At 61.2% G+C, this 13,860-nt stretch overlaps 1 protein-coding gene and 1 pseudogene across 5 annotated transcripts; one reads left to right on the top strand and one right to left on the bottom strand.

Moving 5' to 3' along the window:
• Positions 1-235: 235 nt before the first annotated feature.
• LOC141955346 (transcription elongation factor SPT5-like) lies at positions 236-5,494 on the top strand. Of its 5 annotated transcripts, none has more exons than XM_074895191.1 (8): positions 236-292; positions 849-1,037; positions 1,688-1,757; positions 1,936-2,040; positions 2,774-3,048; positions 3,931-4,134; positions 4,238-4,330; positions 4,521-5,494. In XM_074895191.1, the coding sequence occupies exons 5-8, from the start codon at positions 2,869-2,871 to the stop codon at positions 4,539-4,541; spliced, it is 498 nt and encodes a 165-aa protein (XP_074751292.1). In that variant the 5' UTR covers positions 236-292; positions 849-1,037; positions 1,688-1,757; positions 1,936-2,040; positions 2,774-2,868; the 3' UTR covers positions 4,542-5,494. The 5 variants fall into 5 exon arrangements, with proteins under 5 accessions (XP_074751292.1, XP_074751291.1, XP_074751290.1 ...); XM_074895190.1 differs by having other exon boundaries at positions 1,688-1,853; XM_074895189.1 differs by lacking the exon at positions 1,936-2,040 and having other exon boundaries at positions 1,688-1,853.
• A 300-nt stretch (positions 5,495-5,794) lies between these two features.
• Positions 5,795-12,536, bottom strand: LOC141955345 (ADP-ribosylhydrolase ARH1-like; annotated as a pseudogene).
• Positions 12,537-13,860: the final 1,324 nt, after the last annotated feature.

Here is a 13,860-nt window from a genome sequence, read left to right as displayed (position 1 = left end):
CCATTGGCTCTGCCGCCGCCGGGCCCGCCTGCCCACCGTCACCATTGGCCAGTGGCCGCGCCGCCATTGGTGGTCGGCCCTCAGTCCACGCCCCTCCCGCCCCGCCGCCGCTCATTGGCTGGAAGCGGAGGGAGAAGATTGGCTGCGGCGGCCGCGCGTGCGCCCTGTGGCGCGCGGTGCGGGAAGATGGCGGCGGCCTGTGAGTTCCGCGGCGCCCTGGGAGCCCGCCGGGCCGGGCCGGGCCGCCGGCGGTACCGAGGCGGTGCTGCGGGAGCGGCTGCGGCGGCAGCAGGTGGGGCCGCGAGGGGGCTGAACCTGGGCCTGAGGGGACGGGCGGGCGGGAAGGGGGGGCACGGGGCTCCGCGGGTGTCCCCAGCGGTGCCCACCTGTCCCCCGGCTTCTCTGGGCGCCCCGCGCCTGGGCCTGTCTGTCCTCGGGGGTCCCCCGCCCTCCCCGGGAGGCGCCGGCGGTCTCTGACTGGCGCTGGGTGTTCCCAGAGCTCCCCGGCTGTCGCTGGCCATCCTCGGCCACCTCTAGGCCTCCGGGGCTGTTCCCGGGGCCCTCTGGCTGTCCCTGGCCACCCTCGGCCCCGCCAGCACTCCCTGCCTGTCCCCGAGTGTCTCTGGGGCTCTCTGAGCATCCTCAGACATCCCTGGGGGTCCCTAAAGGTCCCTGGGGCTCTCGGGGTGTCCCTGACCATGCCCAGAGCTCCCTGGGGGTCCCCAAGTGTCCCCAGCAATTCTGGACTGTCCCTGGACCATCCCCAAGTATCCCGAAGCGTCCCTGGGTGTCCTCACGCCCCTCCTCCCGGTGTGCGCCCCCCCTCTCTGTGTCCCCTTGCTACACAGGTGACAGAGTGACCCCTGGGACACACCGCGGGCCTGGAGGAGGATGAGGAGGAAGAGCACAGCCCCCTCCAAGTGGGGCAGCTGGAACACCGGCTCCTTGGCTTGAGGGGTGGCCAGCGCCGCCGCGCCGGCGAGGCCGAGCCCCACAGTGACTTTTGGCACTGCCGCCTCCACGGCTGGTAACCGCAGGTCGGTACCTGCCGGCGCTTCGGCGGCCCCGCCAGCGAGCTCTGTTTTCCCTGGTGGCTCCTCCATCGCCTGCGTTTTGGTGGCGGCCGCTTCCTTCACTGTTAAGCGGGACGGCGTTGCGCGTGGCCGTCGGGGCTCCGCCGCTGGCAGCACCGCGGTGGCTGCGGCGCTTGGTGCTGCTTTGGCGGCTCTTCGGCCGCTTGGGGAGCTTGGGAAGGGCAAAGTCCACGGCCGCCGCGCTGCCGGCTGCGGCGCTCACCGGGCCGGGGGCTGCTGGCAGCTCCTTGCAGGGCGTCAGGATGGGGGTGTTCTGGGTGAGGGTGGGGGAGATGGGACCTGGCACCCACTACACTCATCCGTCCATATAGGGACCCCCAAGCGCCCGGGTTCCCCGGTGCTGCATCCCCAGGGCCTCTCAAGCATCCCCCATCCCTGTCCTGCATCCACAGCCCCCCCCTCCCCCCATTCCTGCACCCACAGTCACCTACCAGCCTGGCCACCTTCCGCCGGTGCCGCCGAGGCCTTCGTGGACGTTGCGGTTCTGAGCTCCCTACCCCCCACTGTATTCTGCCACCCCCAAAGGTGTGTGGGGTCTTAGGCCAGTCCTGACTTGCTGGCCCCGGTGCCCCTGAACCCTTTTCCCTCGGCAGGTTTTGGCCGGCGATCGATAACTGGCTGCGGAAAGCCGTCTCTGGGCGCCGGGTCAAGGTGCGCTTGCTGGTGGGTTGTTGGTGACACAGCCGAGTCACCGCGTTTGCCTTCCTCAAACCCCTTGGCGCCATCGCCGATGCCCAGACCCGCTGCAACATGGCCGTAGTGAGTATCATGGCCTGAGCGTGGCGTGCCGGCAGGCGACGGGTCGGTGGGCGCTGGGTGACGGTCTCCTCGCTCCCCGCAGCTCCATCCAGGAGCAGGTGCCGGCGGTTTTGGAGCGGGATTGGAGCTCCCGCTGCAGCGCTGACGTCAGCGGTTCTGAGCGGGGGCAGAGCCTCTGCGGCTCCCGGTAGGCACCGGGGAACGGGCCACTGGTGAGCCACAGGTTCCAGCTGCACCGAATCCAGCCTCCCCGCTCGCGTTTGGGGAGAAAAGTGCGAGTTTTTGTGGAGTTTGCGGGGCTGTTCTCGAGGCAGGGGGCCCTCTGCGCCGCGGCGATGGAGAGCGCCGGGCCTTTGCTGAATGCCGTGCCGGCAGCGGGAGGGAAGCCGGGCGCCCCTCGAGTCCCGGCGGTGCCAAACCCACCCCGGCAAAGAGTCAGAGGAAACGCTTGGCTGTCGGCAAACCATTTACTGGGGGATCACTGCGAAAACCGGTGCCGAGAGCGTGTGGCACAGCACATCCTGGGGCATCCCTGGCTCCGCTCTTCTCTCCCGGCGTGGAGCCGGGTGTTGCTGGTCGGGGTGGCTGAAGGTGAGGAAGAGGAGGGTCTCTGGGCAGCTCTTCTCTGCCAGGGGGTTTGCCAGGGTTGCTGCGGTGGCTCAGCAGGGATGTGGGTGTTCCTGGCTCTGTGCCGGGAGGAGTGTGCCAGGCACAGTGGGGGAGTCCCCGTCTGTCCCCTGGGGCCCATCCTTGGGGACAGGGATGGCGCTTGGCGGCTTGAGGTCGCGCCGTGTCACCGGAGCGTCCTGCATTGAGAACAACGGGGGGGGTGAGCGGCACCGTTACAGAGGCTCCCAGATAAACAACCAACCACCAACAATAAAAAATGATTACCACAACTAGTTCTTTGTAAATCACAGGTTCGAATGTCTGTGAGAGGAGAGCAGATCGACTTTCTAGGGTTTACGGGCAACCCAGGGACCTGGAGCACCCCGGGATTCTGGGCACTCATGACATGGGGCACCAGGGACCCGCAGCACCCATGATCTGGGGGCACCAGGGACCCCGAGCATCCAGGGCCCCAAAGCACCGGGGGGACGCAAAGGCCCCGAGCACCCGGTGTCCCCGAGCACCCACGCCCAGGAGCCCCCCCACGGCTGTACCTCGGCGTGGGACGAGGTGTTCGCTCTGCCAGGCAGGTTCTGCTCCACGCCGCTCCCGGCGACCACGCTGCCATCGGGGCGGCCACGCTGTTCCCGGCTGCCGGGGGCCCCCGGCACCGTGGAGTTACCGGCCGCGCGCGTTGCCCTGGGCTGGCGCTGATGCTGGGAGCGCCCGGTGCCGTGGCGGGTGGGGACGGGGGCTGGGCAGACGTCCCGCGGGCTCGTGCCGCTGCCGTACCCGTGAGACCCTGCGCGTGATCCAAGAGATGAGCAGGGAAACCCCTGAGCTTCTCCCCTGAGCCCTGGCCAGGCTCGGGGGCAATCTCCTGTGAGAGCCAAACCAGATATTCCCGCTCCAAACAAAGGCGCCGGCTCTCCTGCCGGGCTGATTTTGGGGCTAGAAGGCCGGGCCCGCTCCCAGCGCCTCTGGAGGCCTCAGCTCCGGGCGGAGGCACCGCGTAGGATTTCCCCCTGCCCGGGCCAGGCTCTGCAAACCCTCGCTGGAACCGGGGCTGCCCGCGGGGCTGGGGGCTGGCAGCGGGGGCAAGGGCTGAGGGATCTGCCTTAACCCCTGTGCTCTCTCTCGGGCAGGGATGCTCTGAGGCGTTACCCTGTGCTCTCCTGTTTGTTGCTTTAGCTGCACTACTCTGCCTTTTCTTACTGCATGTTTTCTGTATTACGCTGTTATATAATTTGACTATCACCAGTGAAATACGCCTGCTCTTTTCAGTCTGGTGTCTGAGTTTAATTGCTATCCTTAATCAGCAAAACAGGGGGGATCTCCCCGAGCATCCACCATCCCTATCCTGCATCCCCAAGGGCCCCCCCAGCAGCCCCCCTAAACTCCCTATAACCCCCAAACCCACCTTGTAGCCCCCCTACACCCCCCAACACCACCTTGTCTCTCTCCTCAGGACAGCCGCAGCCCAAGCCCTGTGGGCAACAGCTCCATGACCCCTGGGTCCCCCTCCCGGGGGGATAACAGCCCCCACATCCCCAGCTCGGGAATCGAGCAGAGCTCCAGCGACTGGGTGACCACCGACATCGAGGTGAAGGTCCGTGACACCTACCCGGACAGTCAGGCGGTGGGACAGATCGGCGTCATCCGCAGCGTCACGGTGAGAGCCCCCTGCCCCGGTTCGGGGGGTGCTTTTGGGACAGGGAGGGTGTAACACACATGATGATGCTGATTTCCCCCCCCACCTTTTTCTGTTTTTGTAGGGTGGGATGTGCTCCGTCTGCCTGAAGGACAGCGAGAAAGTGGTGAGCATCTCCAGCGAGCACCTGGAGCCTGTCACCCCCACCAAGAACAAGGTAGGGCCCCCCCCCGCAGACCCCCTCTTTATACTAAGCCACCGCCGCCACGTGCTCCTTTGGGGACCTTCTAGATCCCCTCAGGTGCTACCCCAGCCCCTCTGGGACCACCCCACAGCCCCTCTGGGACCCTCCCAGCACCCCTGGGACCCCCCACCAGCCCCCTCAAGGCCCACTCTCCCCCCCTCAGGTCTGGATGATCCTGGGGTAGGACCGCGAAGCCACCGGGATCCTGATCTACAGCGACAGGGAGGACGGGCTCGTCCATATGGATTTAGAAGACAAGATCAAGATCTCCAGCCGCCGCTTCCTCAGCAAACTGCTGGAAGCTTGTGGGGGGGCCTCCTGTACTTCCCAGCCCCTGCTGCCCCCTGTTCTCTTTGTGTCTGATGCAGAGAACTGATGACTTGTTTTGAGACTTACTTAGCTACTTACTAATAGCAAGCTGCTTAGCAACTTATTTACTTAGTTATAGCAACTTACAGTTTTACTTACAGTATTTTTGAATCTTGCTAAGAATCCTGCTTGCCCAGACTGTTCTGTGGAATTTTACCCAGGACTGTGTTCATCAAAATAAAGCAGTTCACTGTGAAAATCTACCAAGAACTACAATGTTCAGCAAAATATCATGGTTTTGTCCTTGGGGAACAGGTGTGCTCTAACTAGTTGGTTCTTGATAATGAGTAAAGATAGCCATGTACAGACGGGAGAAGTTCCATTGCTTCTCTTAGATAAGACAGAATGAGTAAACCGGCTGAAAAACCCTCTTGTTATTCAAGAAATTGGCCAAGAGAATCTGCACGTGCTCTGGGGGAAAAACAAGGTGAGAAAGACTAGAGCCTTCCTCCCAAAGCCCCCCGGAGATGCCCCCAGGAGGCGATGGGCAGGTGCAAAGAGAACATCAACTGCTGGCACCAGGCTCTAGAACTAACCCACCCTCATCCTGCACACGGATGTTTGTGTTGCGGAACCCAACGACTAGCTGTATCCACACTCGATGAGTCTCTGGTAAAATGTGCGGTAGGGGTGCGAGCTTTGTGGAGAAATCCCCTTGCACCCCGGCTGGAGTCAACATCCCCACTGTTGCAGTGGTAGAGTCTGTTCCCACAAATCGGGTGTCTCTGCCTGGTCCTGCGCTTCTCAGGGCACGGGGGTGAAAAGGGACGGGCAGGGCACTGCCTGGCTGGGGGCAGTGGACAGGAGCTGCCACAGCTGAAGCCCGAGAGGGCAGAGAAAGGGAAAGAAGGAGAAAATTAAGGCCATCTGTGCAGCAGCTGCCTCCCGCTGCAGACGAGAGAGCCTGCCTCTCCGGGTGAGGAAGGAGCCCCCTCAGAGACCCCAGCAGGCGCCCAGGGGCTGTGTGTGTCACCCCGAGGGCGGTCCGGCCGCGTAGCGTGCGAGCGAGCGAGGCTGCGTGTGTGGGAAGCCTGGTCTCATAAGAGCCAAGAGACACCGTGTATTCTTTTAGGTGGAGAACAGCCAGGTGACTGGAGCTACAGAGGAGAAAAGGAGAAAGAGGGGTCTGAACTGGGAAATGTCCCTGGCAGCGCTGGGAGCGACAGCTGTGGTTCGGGGCACTTGGGGCCTTGTCGCTTCTCCTGTGATTTTTGGGCCCTCCCCTGTTTCCCCTCTATCCAACGCTGTGACTTTTTTTTCTTCCCTTTACCTCTGCTCTCCTCTTCTGCTCCCTCTTTGTCTTTTTCTAGCTCTCCCTTTTTCTTTTTCTCTAGGCGCCCTTGTCCTGCTCCCTCTCCTGTTTTTCATCCTCTGTCTCTCTCCTGCAGCCTAGCACTGTTTTTTCCCTTTTCCAGCTCTTTGTCCTGATCGGCACTAGTCTCTTTTCCCCCACAACTTCTCTGGCCTGTTCCCTGGCGTTCTTTCCCTCTCCATGCCTGTGTGTGCCGCTCCCTATCCCTGCCTTCCTATTTCCCTCCCTCCTTCTCTTCCTCCCTCTATCCCATATTCTCGCTCGTGCCCCACCCCTGCTCCTCTATCTCCCTGTCCCCCTCCTCCACCCTGTTCACCTCGCCCTCTCTCAGACCCTCTGTGCTGCTCCTGGTCTCGACTATTGATTGCTTCATCTCTCTGCCTTGGTCTCTGTCGCCGTCTTTTCTAACGCTCCACCTCTCTGTCCTTCTCTCTGTTGCTCCTGTTGGTGCCAGGCCAGCATCCTGTGCCCCGTCCCTCTCCCTTCCGCAGTCGTCTCCTGCTCTCTGGCTCCCTGTCCCTCACTTCTAGATGCCTCTGTGCTGCCTCCTCTCTTTCCTGATCCCTCTGGCCTGCTCCCCATCGCTGCCTTGGCGTCCTTTCTCCCCCTCTCTGCCTCGCTCCCGTCCTTCTCCTTGTCTCTCGGTTTCCTTCTCCACCACCGCCTCGCTGCCTGTCCCTTTTCTCTTCTCTCTGACCTCCAGCCTCGCCTGAACATTTTGCCTCTAGAGCTCCATACCACTCCCTGTCCCATTGTTTCCCAGTATAACCCCGTGCCCAGCTCCCTGTGCCATTATTAGGATTAGACAACCTGTCCTGCTCTGTGCCCTTTTCCCCTTCACCCTCCAGCCCATCACGGTCTTTCCTTTCTCCCTCTCTTTGTCCCGATCCCTCTCTCACCCCCTCAAGCCCTCTGCCTTTTTTACCGTCTCTTGCTCTCCCTCCCTCCCTCCCTCCCCCCCACATTTGGTTTCTCTCTCTCTTCTTTCTACTCTCCACTCATCATTCTCTCTCTCCCTCCCTCTTGCTCCCTGACCCTGTTTCTCTCCACCCCGTCCCTGCAGGACTCCTCATTCCTTTTCTAGTGATTTCTCCAGCTCTACTTCCCCCACGTCCTCCCACCCCTTTTGAAACCGAGAGGCATTAGCCCCTCAGACCTTGCAGCCTTTTCCAGCATCTGCTTTTTTCTGGCCTGCATTTGCCCTCCAGCCTCCAGTTTTTTCTGGCCCACACTTGCAATCCGTCCCTTCCAGCCCTTTTTGGCCTCTGCTTTTTTCTGGCCTCTACTTCCCTCCGGCCTCCCAGCTCTTTTCAGTCTCCCACCCCTTTTTGGCTTCCACATTTTTCTGGCCTCTTTTTCCCTTCCAGCCTTCCTTTTTGACCTCCTGCTGCTTTTCGGCCCCCACTTTTCTCTGGCCTTTATGTGCTCTTTGAACTGCTGACCCTTTTTTGCCCACCCAGCCCTTTTCTGTCTCCCACCCCTTTTTGCACTCCACGATTTTCTGCCCTTTACTTGCCCTTTGGCCTCACACCTGTAGAAGAATTTAAAATATAATCTCTGGTATATTTGAAATAGATTTTAAGGCCTAGTGAAATGTGTCCAGGACTGAGCTATACTGTAATATTACCAAGGCAACCGGAATGCTGCTCAACAGGCCTGAGAAGCATTCTTGGCCTGCTGCTTGTATAGTCCCAGCCCAAGGCTGGTTTAAAACCCCATCAAGCTGATCCTATAGAGACAGGTTTAACAAAGGATGGTTAATTGACTGAACACGGGGGGTTTGCTAGATTAGGAGAATTTAGTATCTAGAAACTGCTTGCTCTACCGAAGCTTTTAATAGAATGTCTTGAAGTCTTAGAATTGTGCGAGGTGAAAACTAGTGGAAGAAAGATGAAGAAGATGATGACCCGAAAGATGACCCTGAAATCAGTTTCAACAAGGATTGGAACCAGAAGAGAATAATTAGACTGAGACAGGGTGTTGTAGTGAACTTCAATAAATGATGAGCATCAAGAACTGAAAGGTTGAGTGGAAACTTATGAAGACTTTGGACTTAGGTGATACATTTAGGAATAGTGTATAAACCGTGTGAGGCCTTCGGACAACCTTGGGGGCCCAGCGGTGAGGGGAGCCCATTGCCCTTGCCGTGGTTAACCTTGGGACCCACCACCCTTGGGGCAATTAAAGCCAGGCCCAACACCCTTCGGACACATCACCCTGGGGGCTGTGAACCCCGGGGGCCCATCACTTTTTACTTCAAAGGACTTTGGGATTGTGGCACCCACTGAAGTGACGACGAAATCTGTCTCCATCCTGGGTGGCGCTCGGAGGGGTGCGGCAGTAGGGTCCTGTGCTCCCGCTCCACTCAGCACTGAGGAGCCCACCCGCTGGCCACTGGGTCTAAGTCCTGGGCTACCAGAGATGGAGTGACTGGGAGAGAGCCCAGTAAAGAACTGTTCAGCCTGGAGAAGGTTTGGGTGTTGGTAGTCCCGCCCAGGTGGGGCCTCAGCAGTGGCAGTGACAGGACAAGGGGCGCAGAGCACAAACCTCGACACAGAGTGACTTGGGGAGACATGTTTTTTACTGGGGGGGGTGTGACTGAGGCTCCTCGGGGAGGTCTCTGATGGTGGAGGGAGAAAAGGCCACCTGGATGTGGCTACGGTGGCCTCCCAGGGGCTTGCCTGAGCCCCCCAGCACCCCTTTAAGGTGCCTGCTGACCCCCAGGGTCTCCCAAGGCACCTTCTGAGCACCCCCGGACCCTATGAAGTTCCCTTAAGCTCCCCCCCCTGCACCCCATGAAGGTCCCTGTTGACCCCCAGGGACCCTCATGAGCCTCCCAGCACCCCATAAAGGGACCTTCTGCCCCCCATCGAACCTCCCAATCCCCTCCAGGACCCCACAAATGTCTCTGCTCCACCCTAGGAACTCACAGGACCTTTTCCAGAAGGAGGGGGACAGCTGGTGACACCGGGGACATGGCGGGGGCTCAGCGTCTCCCCCGGCCAGCGCATGGAGGCGGTGGGCAGCATCCCGCAGCCTCCCACGGTGCTCGAGGCGGCAGTGCAGCCCGGGGGGGGATGGACACCAGCCCCCCCCCGCAATCCCCAGCACCCAGCAGTGATGGTCCCCGTCGAGTCGTTGTCCCCGCCTTGCAGCACCCCATGGCACACAGGTCCCCCCAGCATCTGCCAGCAGGGCCTCCAGGGCCACCATGGGCGCATCGTGGCCACTGCGCCTGGGCCACCCCTCCAGTGCCCAGCCCAGGTATGCTGCGTCCCGCTCGGCCGGTGACAGAAGGGCTGGAACCTGCGGCGGGCCACAACCCTCCAGCAGCCCTCGGGATTCCAGGTACCTGCAGGGACATGGGACACGGGTCATGGGGACACTGGAGTCATTGAGGGCATGGGGGATATTGGGGTCAGTGGGGACACTGGGGTCATGGGAACACTGGGATCACTGGGGATATTGGGGACACTGGAGTCACTGGGAACACTGGAGTCACTGGAGATACTGGGGTCATGGGATATTGGGGTCACTGGGGACACAGGTCAGCAGGGACATGGGGATATTGGGGACACAGGAGACATGGAGATGCTGGAGTCACCAGGGACACGGGTCACTGGGAACATTGGGGTCATTGGTGTCACCAGTGACAGTGGGGTAAGCAGTGACACGGGGGGCACCGGGCTGTGGCTCTCCAGTAGCCCCCGTGGCACGAGGTACTTGTGGAGACATTGGGGACAATTGGGGCATGGTGGCAGTGGGGACACCAGGGACACTGAGGTCACTGGGAGTGGGGGGTGGCCCTGGGCTGAGGGTGGCAGCACTGGCAGGGACACTGGGGACATGGGGACACAGGGTGGGCACTGGGATCAGCAGTGACCAAGGCGTTGCCAGGACGGGGATAGAGCCTGGCGGGCATCAGTGACCCCCCTGATCCCCTCCCAGTGCTCCCAGTGACCCCCTCACCGGTGCCAGGCATCCCCGAAGAAGGGCCAGGCAGCAGCGTTGTCCTCCACGGCCACCCCGGCACCCTCCACGTAGTCCCACGCGAGGGGCAGGACCCACAGCAGCTCAACCCCCCACCGCTCTGGGGACTCCCCCCGAGCCCCCAGCGCCCCAAAGAGGGACACTGCCAGCGCCCCAAGGTACCCTAAAGGTGACGGGTTTCAGGAGGTCTCTGGTGTCCTCTGTCCGTGTCCCCCCCCGCACCCCAGGCCTGGCACCCACCGGTGGGGTGGTGGTGGGTCATGCGCCCGCTCTCGATGCTCACCCGGATCAGCGTCGGCAGCTCCCAGGCGTGGGGGTACCTGTGGTGGGTCAGCCCTGTCCCCGTCCCTCCCCTTGTCCCCTGCCCTGTCCCTGTAGCCCCAGCCTTGTCTCCATCCCCATCCTGGCACTCTTGGCCCCGCTATCCTTGTCTCCATCCCCCTGTCACCAGCCTCCCGGCTCCAGCACCACCATCTCGGCAGTCCCTGGTCTTTGTCCCCTCCAGCTCTGACACCCCCGTGTCCCCATCAACCTCTGTGTCCCCATCCCCCTGCCTCTGACACCCCCATGTCCCTGTCACCCCCATTTCCCCACCCGCCCCAGGCCCCACACCCATGTCCCCATCCCCCCTTGTCCGTCTCCCCACGTCCCCATCCCCCTCCCATCTCTGACACCCCATCTCCCCACCCCTGTCCCCTCCATGTCCCCATTCCTCCACCTCTGACACCCCCATGTCCCAACCCCCCTCTGTGTCCCCATATTCCGGCCTCTGACACCTCCATGTCCCTGTCACCCCCATGTCCCCATCCCCTCATGTGTGTGTCCGTCCCCCCCGTCCGTCCCCCCTACCCAGCTCCGACACCCTCATGTCCCCATCCCGCCCCCCCCAGATCTGACAGCCTGGTGTCCCCATCCCTGTCCCCTCCAGCTCTGACACCCCCTCATTCCCCTCCCCACCTATTCCATGCCCCCCCAGCTCTGATACTCCCACCCCCTGTCCCCATGTGTGTCCCCATGTCCCCCCCCCCCTCCCCCTTGTCCCTGTCCCCACCTGAGGCCGATGGCCAGGCTGCGCATGGCGGCCCCGCAGCCGGTGCCGCTGGGGTTGAAGGGGATGCGGTAGCCCTCGGGCTCCCCCGGCCGCAGCTGCGAGGTGCCTGTAGGGGGTGTGGAGGGGGTGAGACCCTCCCCTGGCACCCCCTGAACCCCCCCAGACTGTCCCCCCTGCCACTCACCCAGGATGCTGGTGGGCCCCGGCTTGCGCCCCTCCATGTCACCCATGGCAGCCACGTACCGGCGAGCCAGCTCCTGTAAGAGGGGTTCCCCCTCTAGGCCTGGGGAGGGGGAGACTAGTGAGAACCCCCCCTTGGGCCACCCGTATAGGAGAGGAAGGTGAGGCCCCATGTACCTCCCTCCCCCATACAGGAGGGGAAGGGGGACAACATCCGTGAACACCCCAGAACTCAAGGAGAAATAGGAACACTCCTGAGCACCCCAAATTGGGTGAGAAAGGAGTAACCCCCTCCCCCTGCACCTCACCCAATTGAGAAGGGGAAATGGGCCCCCTCCAGCACCCAATATGGGAAGGGAACACAAACTCCTACAAACCGGGGGGAAAAATAGGACACCTCCACCCCACCCCTGAGGGGAAATGGGGACCCCTCCAATTATTTTTTTGGGGAAATAGGAAGCCTCCCTGGATCCCCTAAAAGGAGGGGTGTGTGGAACTAGGATGCCCCCAACCCCCCTCCAGGGCCTGTCAGGGACCCCCAAAAGCTCCCCGCAAGGACCCCCCATACAGCCCAGGGTTATAACAGGGACCCCTGAATGCCCTCAGAACCCCCCCTAAGCAACTCAGAGGTATAACAAGGACCCCCCCAACCTCATCAGAGACCCTCCCCATACAGCCCAGGAGTATAATGGGGACCCCCCCACCTCCCCCAGGACTTCCCTATACAGCCCAGGGGTACAACAGGGATCCCAAACCCCCTCAGAAACCCCCCTAAGCAGCTCAGAGGTATAATGGGGTCCCCTCCATACAGCGCAGGGGTATAATGGGGACCCCCCACCTCACCACAGCCCCCTACCATGCAGTCCCAGGGTATAACAGGGACCACCACCACCACCACACTGCTGGGGACCCTCCCCAGTGTTTGTGGGGTACAATGGAGATCGTGTCATCTCCCCCACCCCCTCAAACCTGTGGCCAGGCCCTCGGCAGTCGCGAGGTGGAGGACAGTGTCATCGCCACATCGGGCCACTTGGGGGGCTCAAGGGTGATGGTCTCCAGCCCCCGCTGTTCGGCCAGCTCGGCATGGATCTGGGGGCCCGAGGTACAATATTCCCAGCGGCCCCCCCAGTAACCCAGCGCGTCCCCCACTCCACCCAGCACCATGGCTGCTTCGTAGGCTTTGACTGAGGGCTCCCTGGGGGGAACGGGAGGGTTAGGGGGGTGCCAGCACTGGGGGGAGTGTGGGGAACCCCCGGGGGCACTCACGTCTCCTCCATTGCAGTGGCAGCTGGGGATGCCCATCAGGTTCAGGGCGTGGGGCCAGTGCTGGCCGGGATCCCTTAAGGACACCCCGGGGATTTTTGGGAAGGGGACAGGGCCTGGTCCCATGGTGATGGGGATGAGGGGTGACGGACCCCAGGGCCTCTGTGCCTGGGGGGTGGCAGGGAGGGAGAAGGCTCAGGGGGGGCTCAAAACGCATGGTGGGGGGGGTCTGGGGGGGGCACCCAGAGGGGCATGGATAGGGGGTGTACCCAAAGAGGGCTGGGGTACCCAAAGGGGCACAGAGGAGCTGGGGGGGGGTCACCCAGAGGGGGCTGGGGGGACATTCAAAGGGGCACAGAAGAACATGGGGTCACCCAAAAGGGCTGGGCAGGGCATCTGAAGGGGTACCCAGGCACATCAGGGGTGCCCAAAAGGTCAGGTGGGCACCCGAACACATGGAGAGCACCCAGAAAGGGGGGGGGGGGGCATCTAAAGGGGCACCCAAGTACATGGGGGGGCACCCAAAAGGGCCAGGGGGGCACCCAGTGGGGAGAGAGGCCCCAAAAGGATTTGGGGGAGGGCTGGGGTTTAGCAGCCCTGGGGGAAGGTGGTGTGGGGAGAAAAGGAGCATTCCAAGGAAAAATGTCTCTGCCAAACATTTTCCCTGTTTTTATTTCACTGGGATGGGGCAAAAACTGCCCTGAGCCATATTTTGGGGCACAATCCCCCAAAACTGATATCACTTGGCTTGGGGGAGCGATATGCAGCCCTGCTCTGACAACTGGGGCCTATGCCAACCAAAAACCTCTGGGTTTTGTTATTCAAAAATGGTAAATTTATGTTTGGTGGTGGGCAACGAGTGGTTAAAAGATCGTCCTTAAATTTCAGAGCCCTAATTATGGAGTCAGGCCCAAGGCCTCAGCTCAGGCCCCAGCCAGGCCAGAAAAGTGTAACTCCTGCTTTCCTAGCAGCAGCTTTTAATTTTTTTTTTGTTTGTTTTGCACAAATTGTGCCAAAGGATACAGAAATCTTTGATCTGTTTGGAAAAATCCTGTTGGGGTGAGGGGGTCCGGCAGGTTGTTGGTAGTAAAACAGGTAAATAATGGGGTTTAAAATTCATTGTCAGTTTGGAAAATTACAAAAACCCTGAAACAAAGAGCTTCACTCCCCAGTCAGGACTGCGAAGAACCGCTCACAGGGTTCCTTTTCACAGTGCTGGGGATCACTCCACTACAAGTGCCCGCTTACTAACAAACCTCTCTGACTAATACACACAAAATCACTCATCGGCACCAGATCTCTTGGAAAAGGCAGTCTGATGCTAATGGCTTCTTAGAA

This window comes from Athene noctua, unplaced genomic scaffold (assembly GCF_965140245.1).
Source record: "Athene noctua unplaced genomic scaffold, bAthNoc1.hap1.1 HAP1_HAP1_scaffold_156, whole genome shotgun sequence".
In the NCBI taxonomy this organism is placed as follows: domain Eukaryota; kingdom Metazoa; phylum Chordata; class Aves; order Strigiformes; family Strigidae; genus Athene; species Athene noctua.
This window is presented reverse-complemented; position numbering and strand designations above follow the sequence as displayed.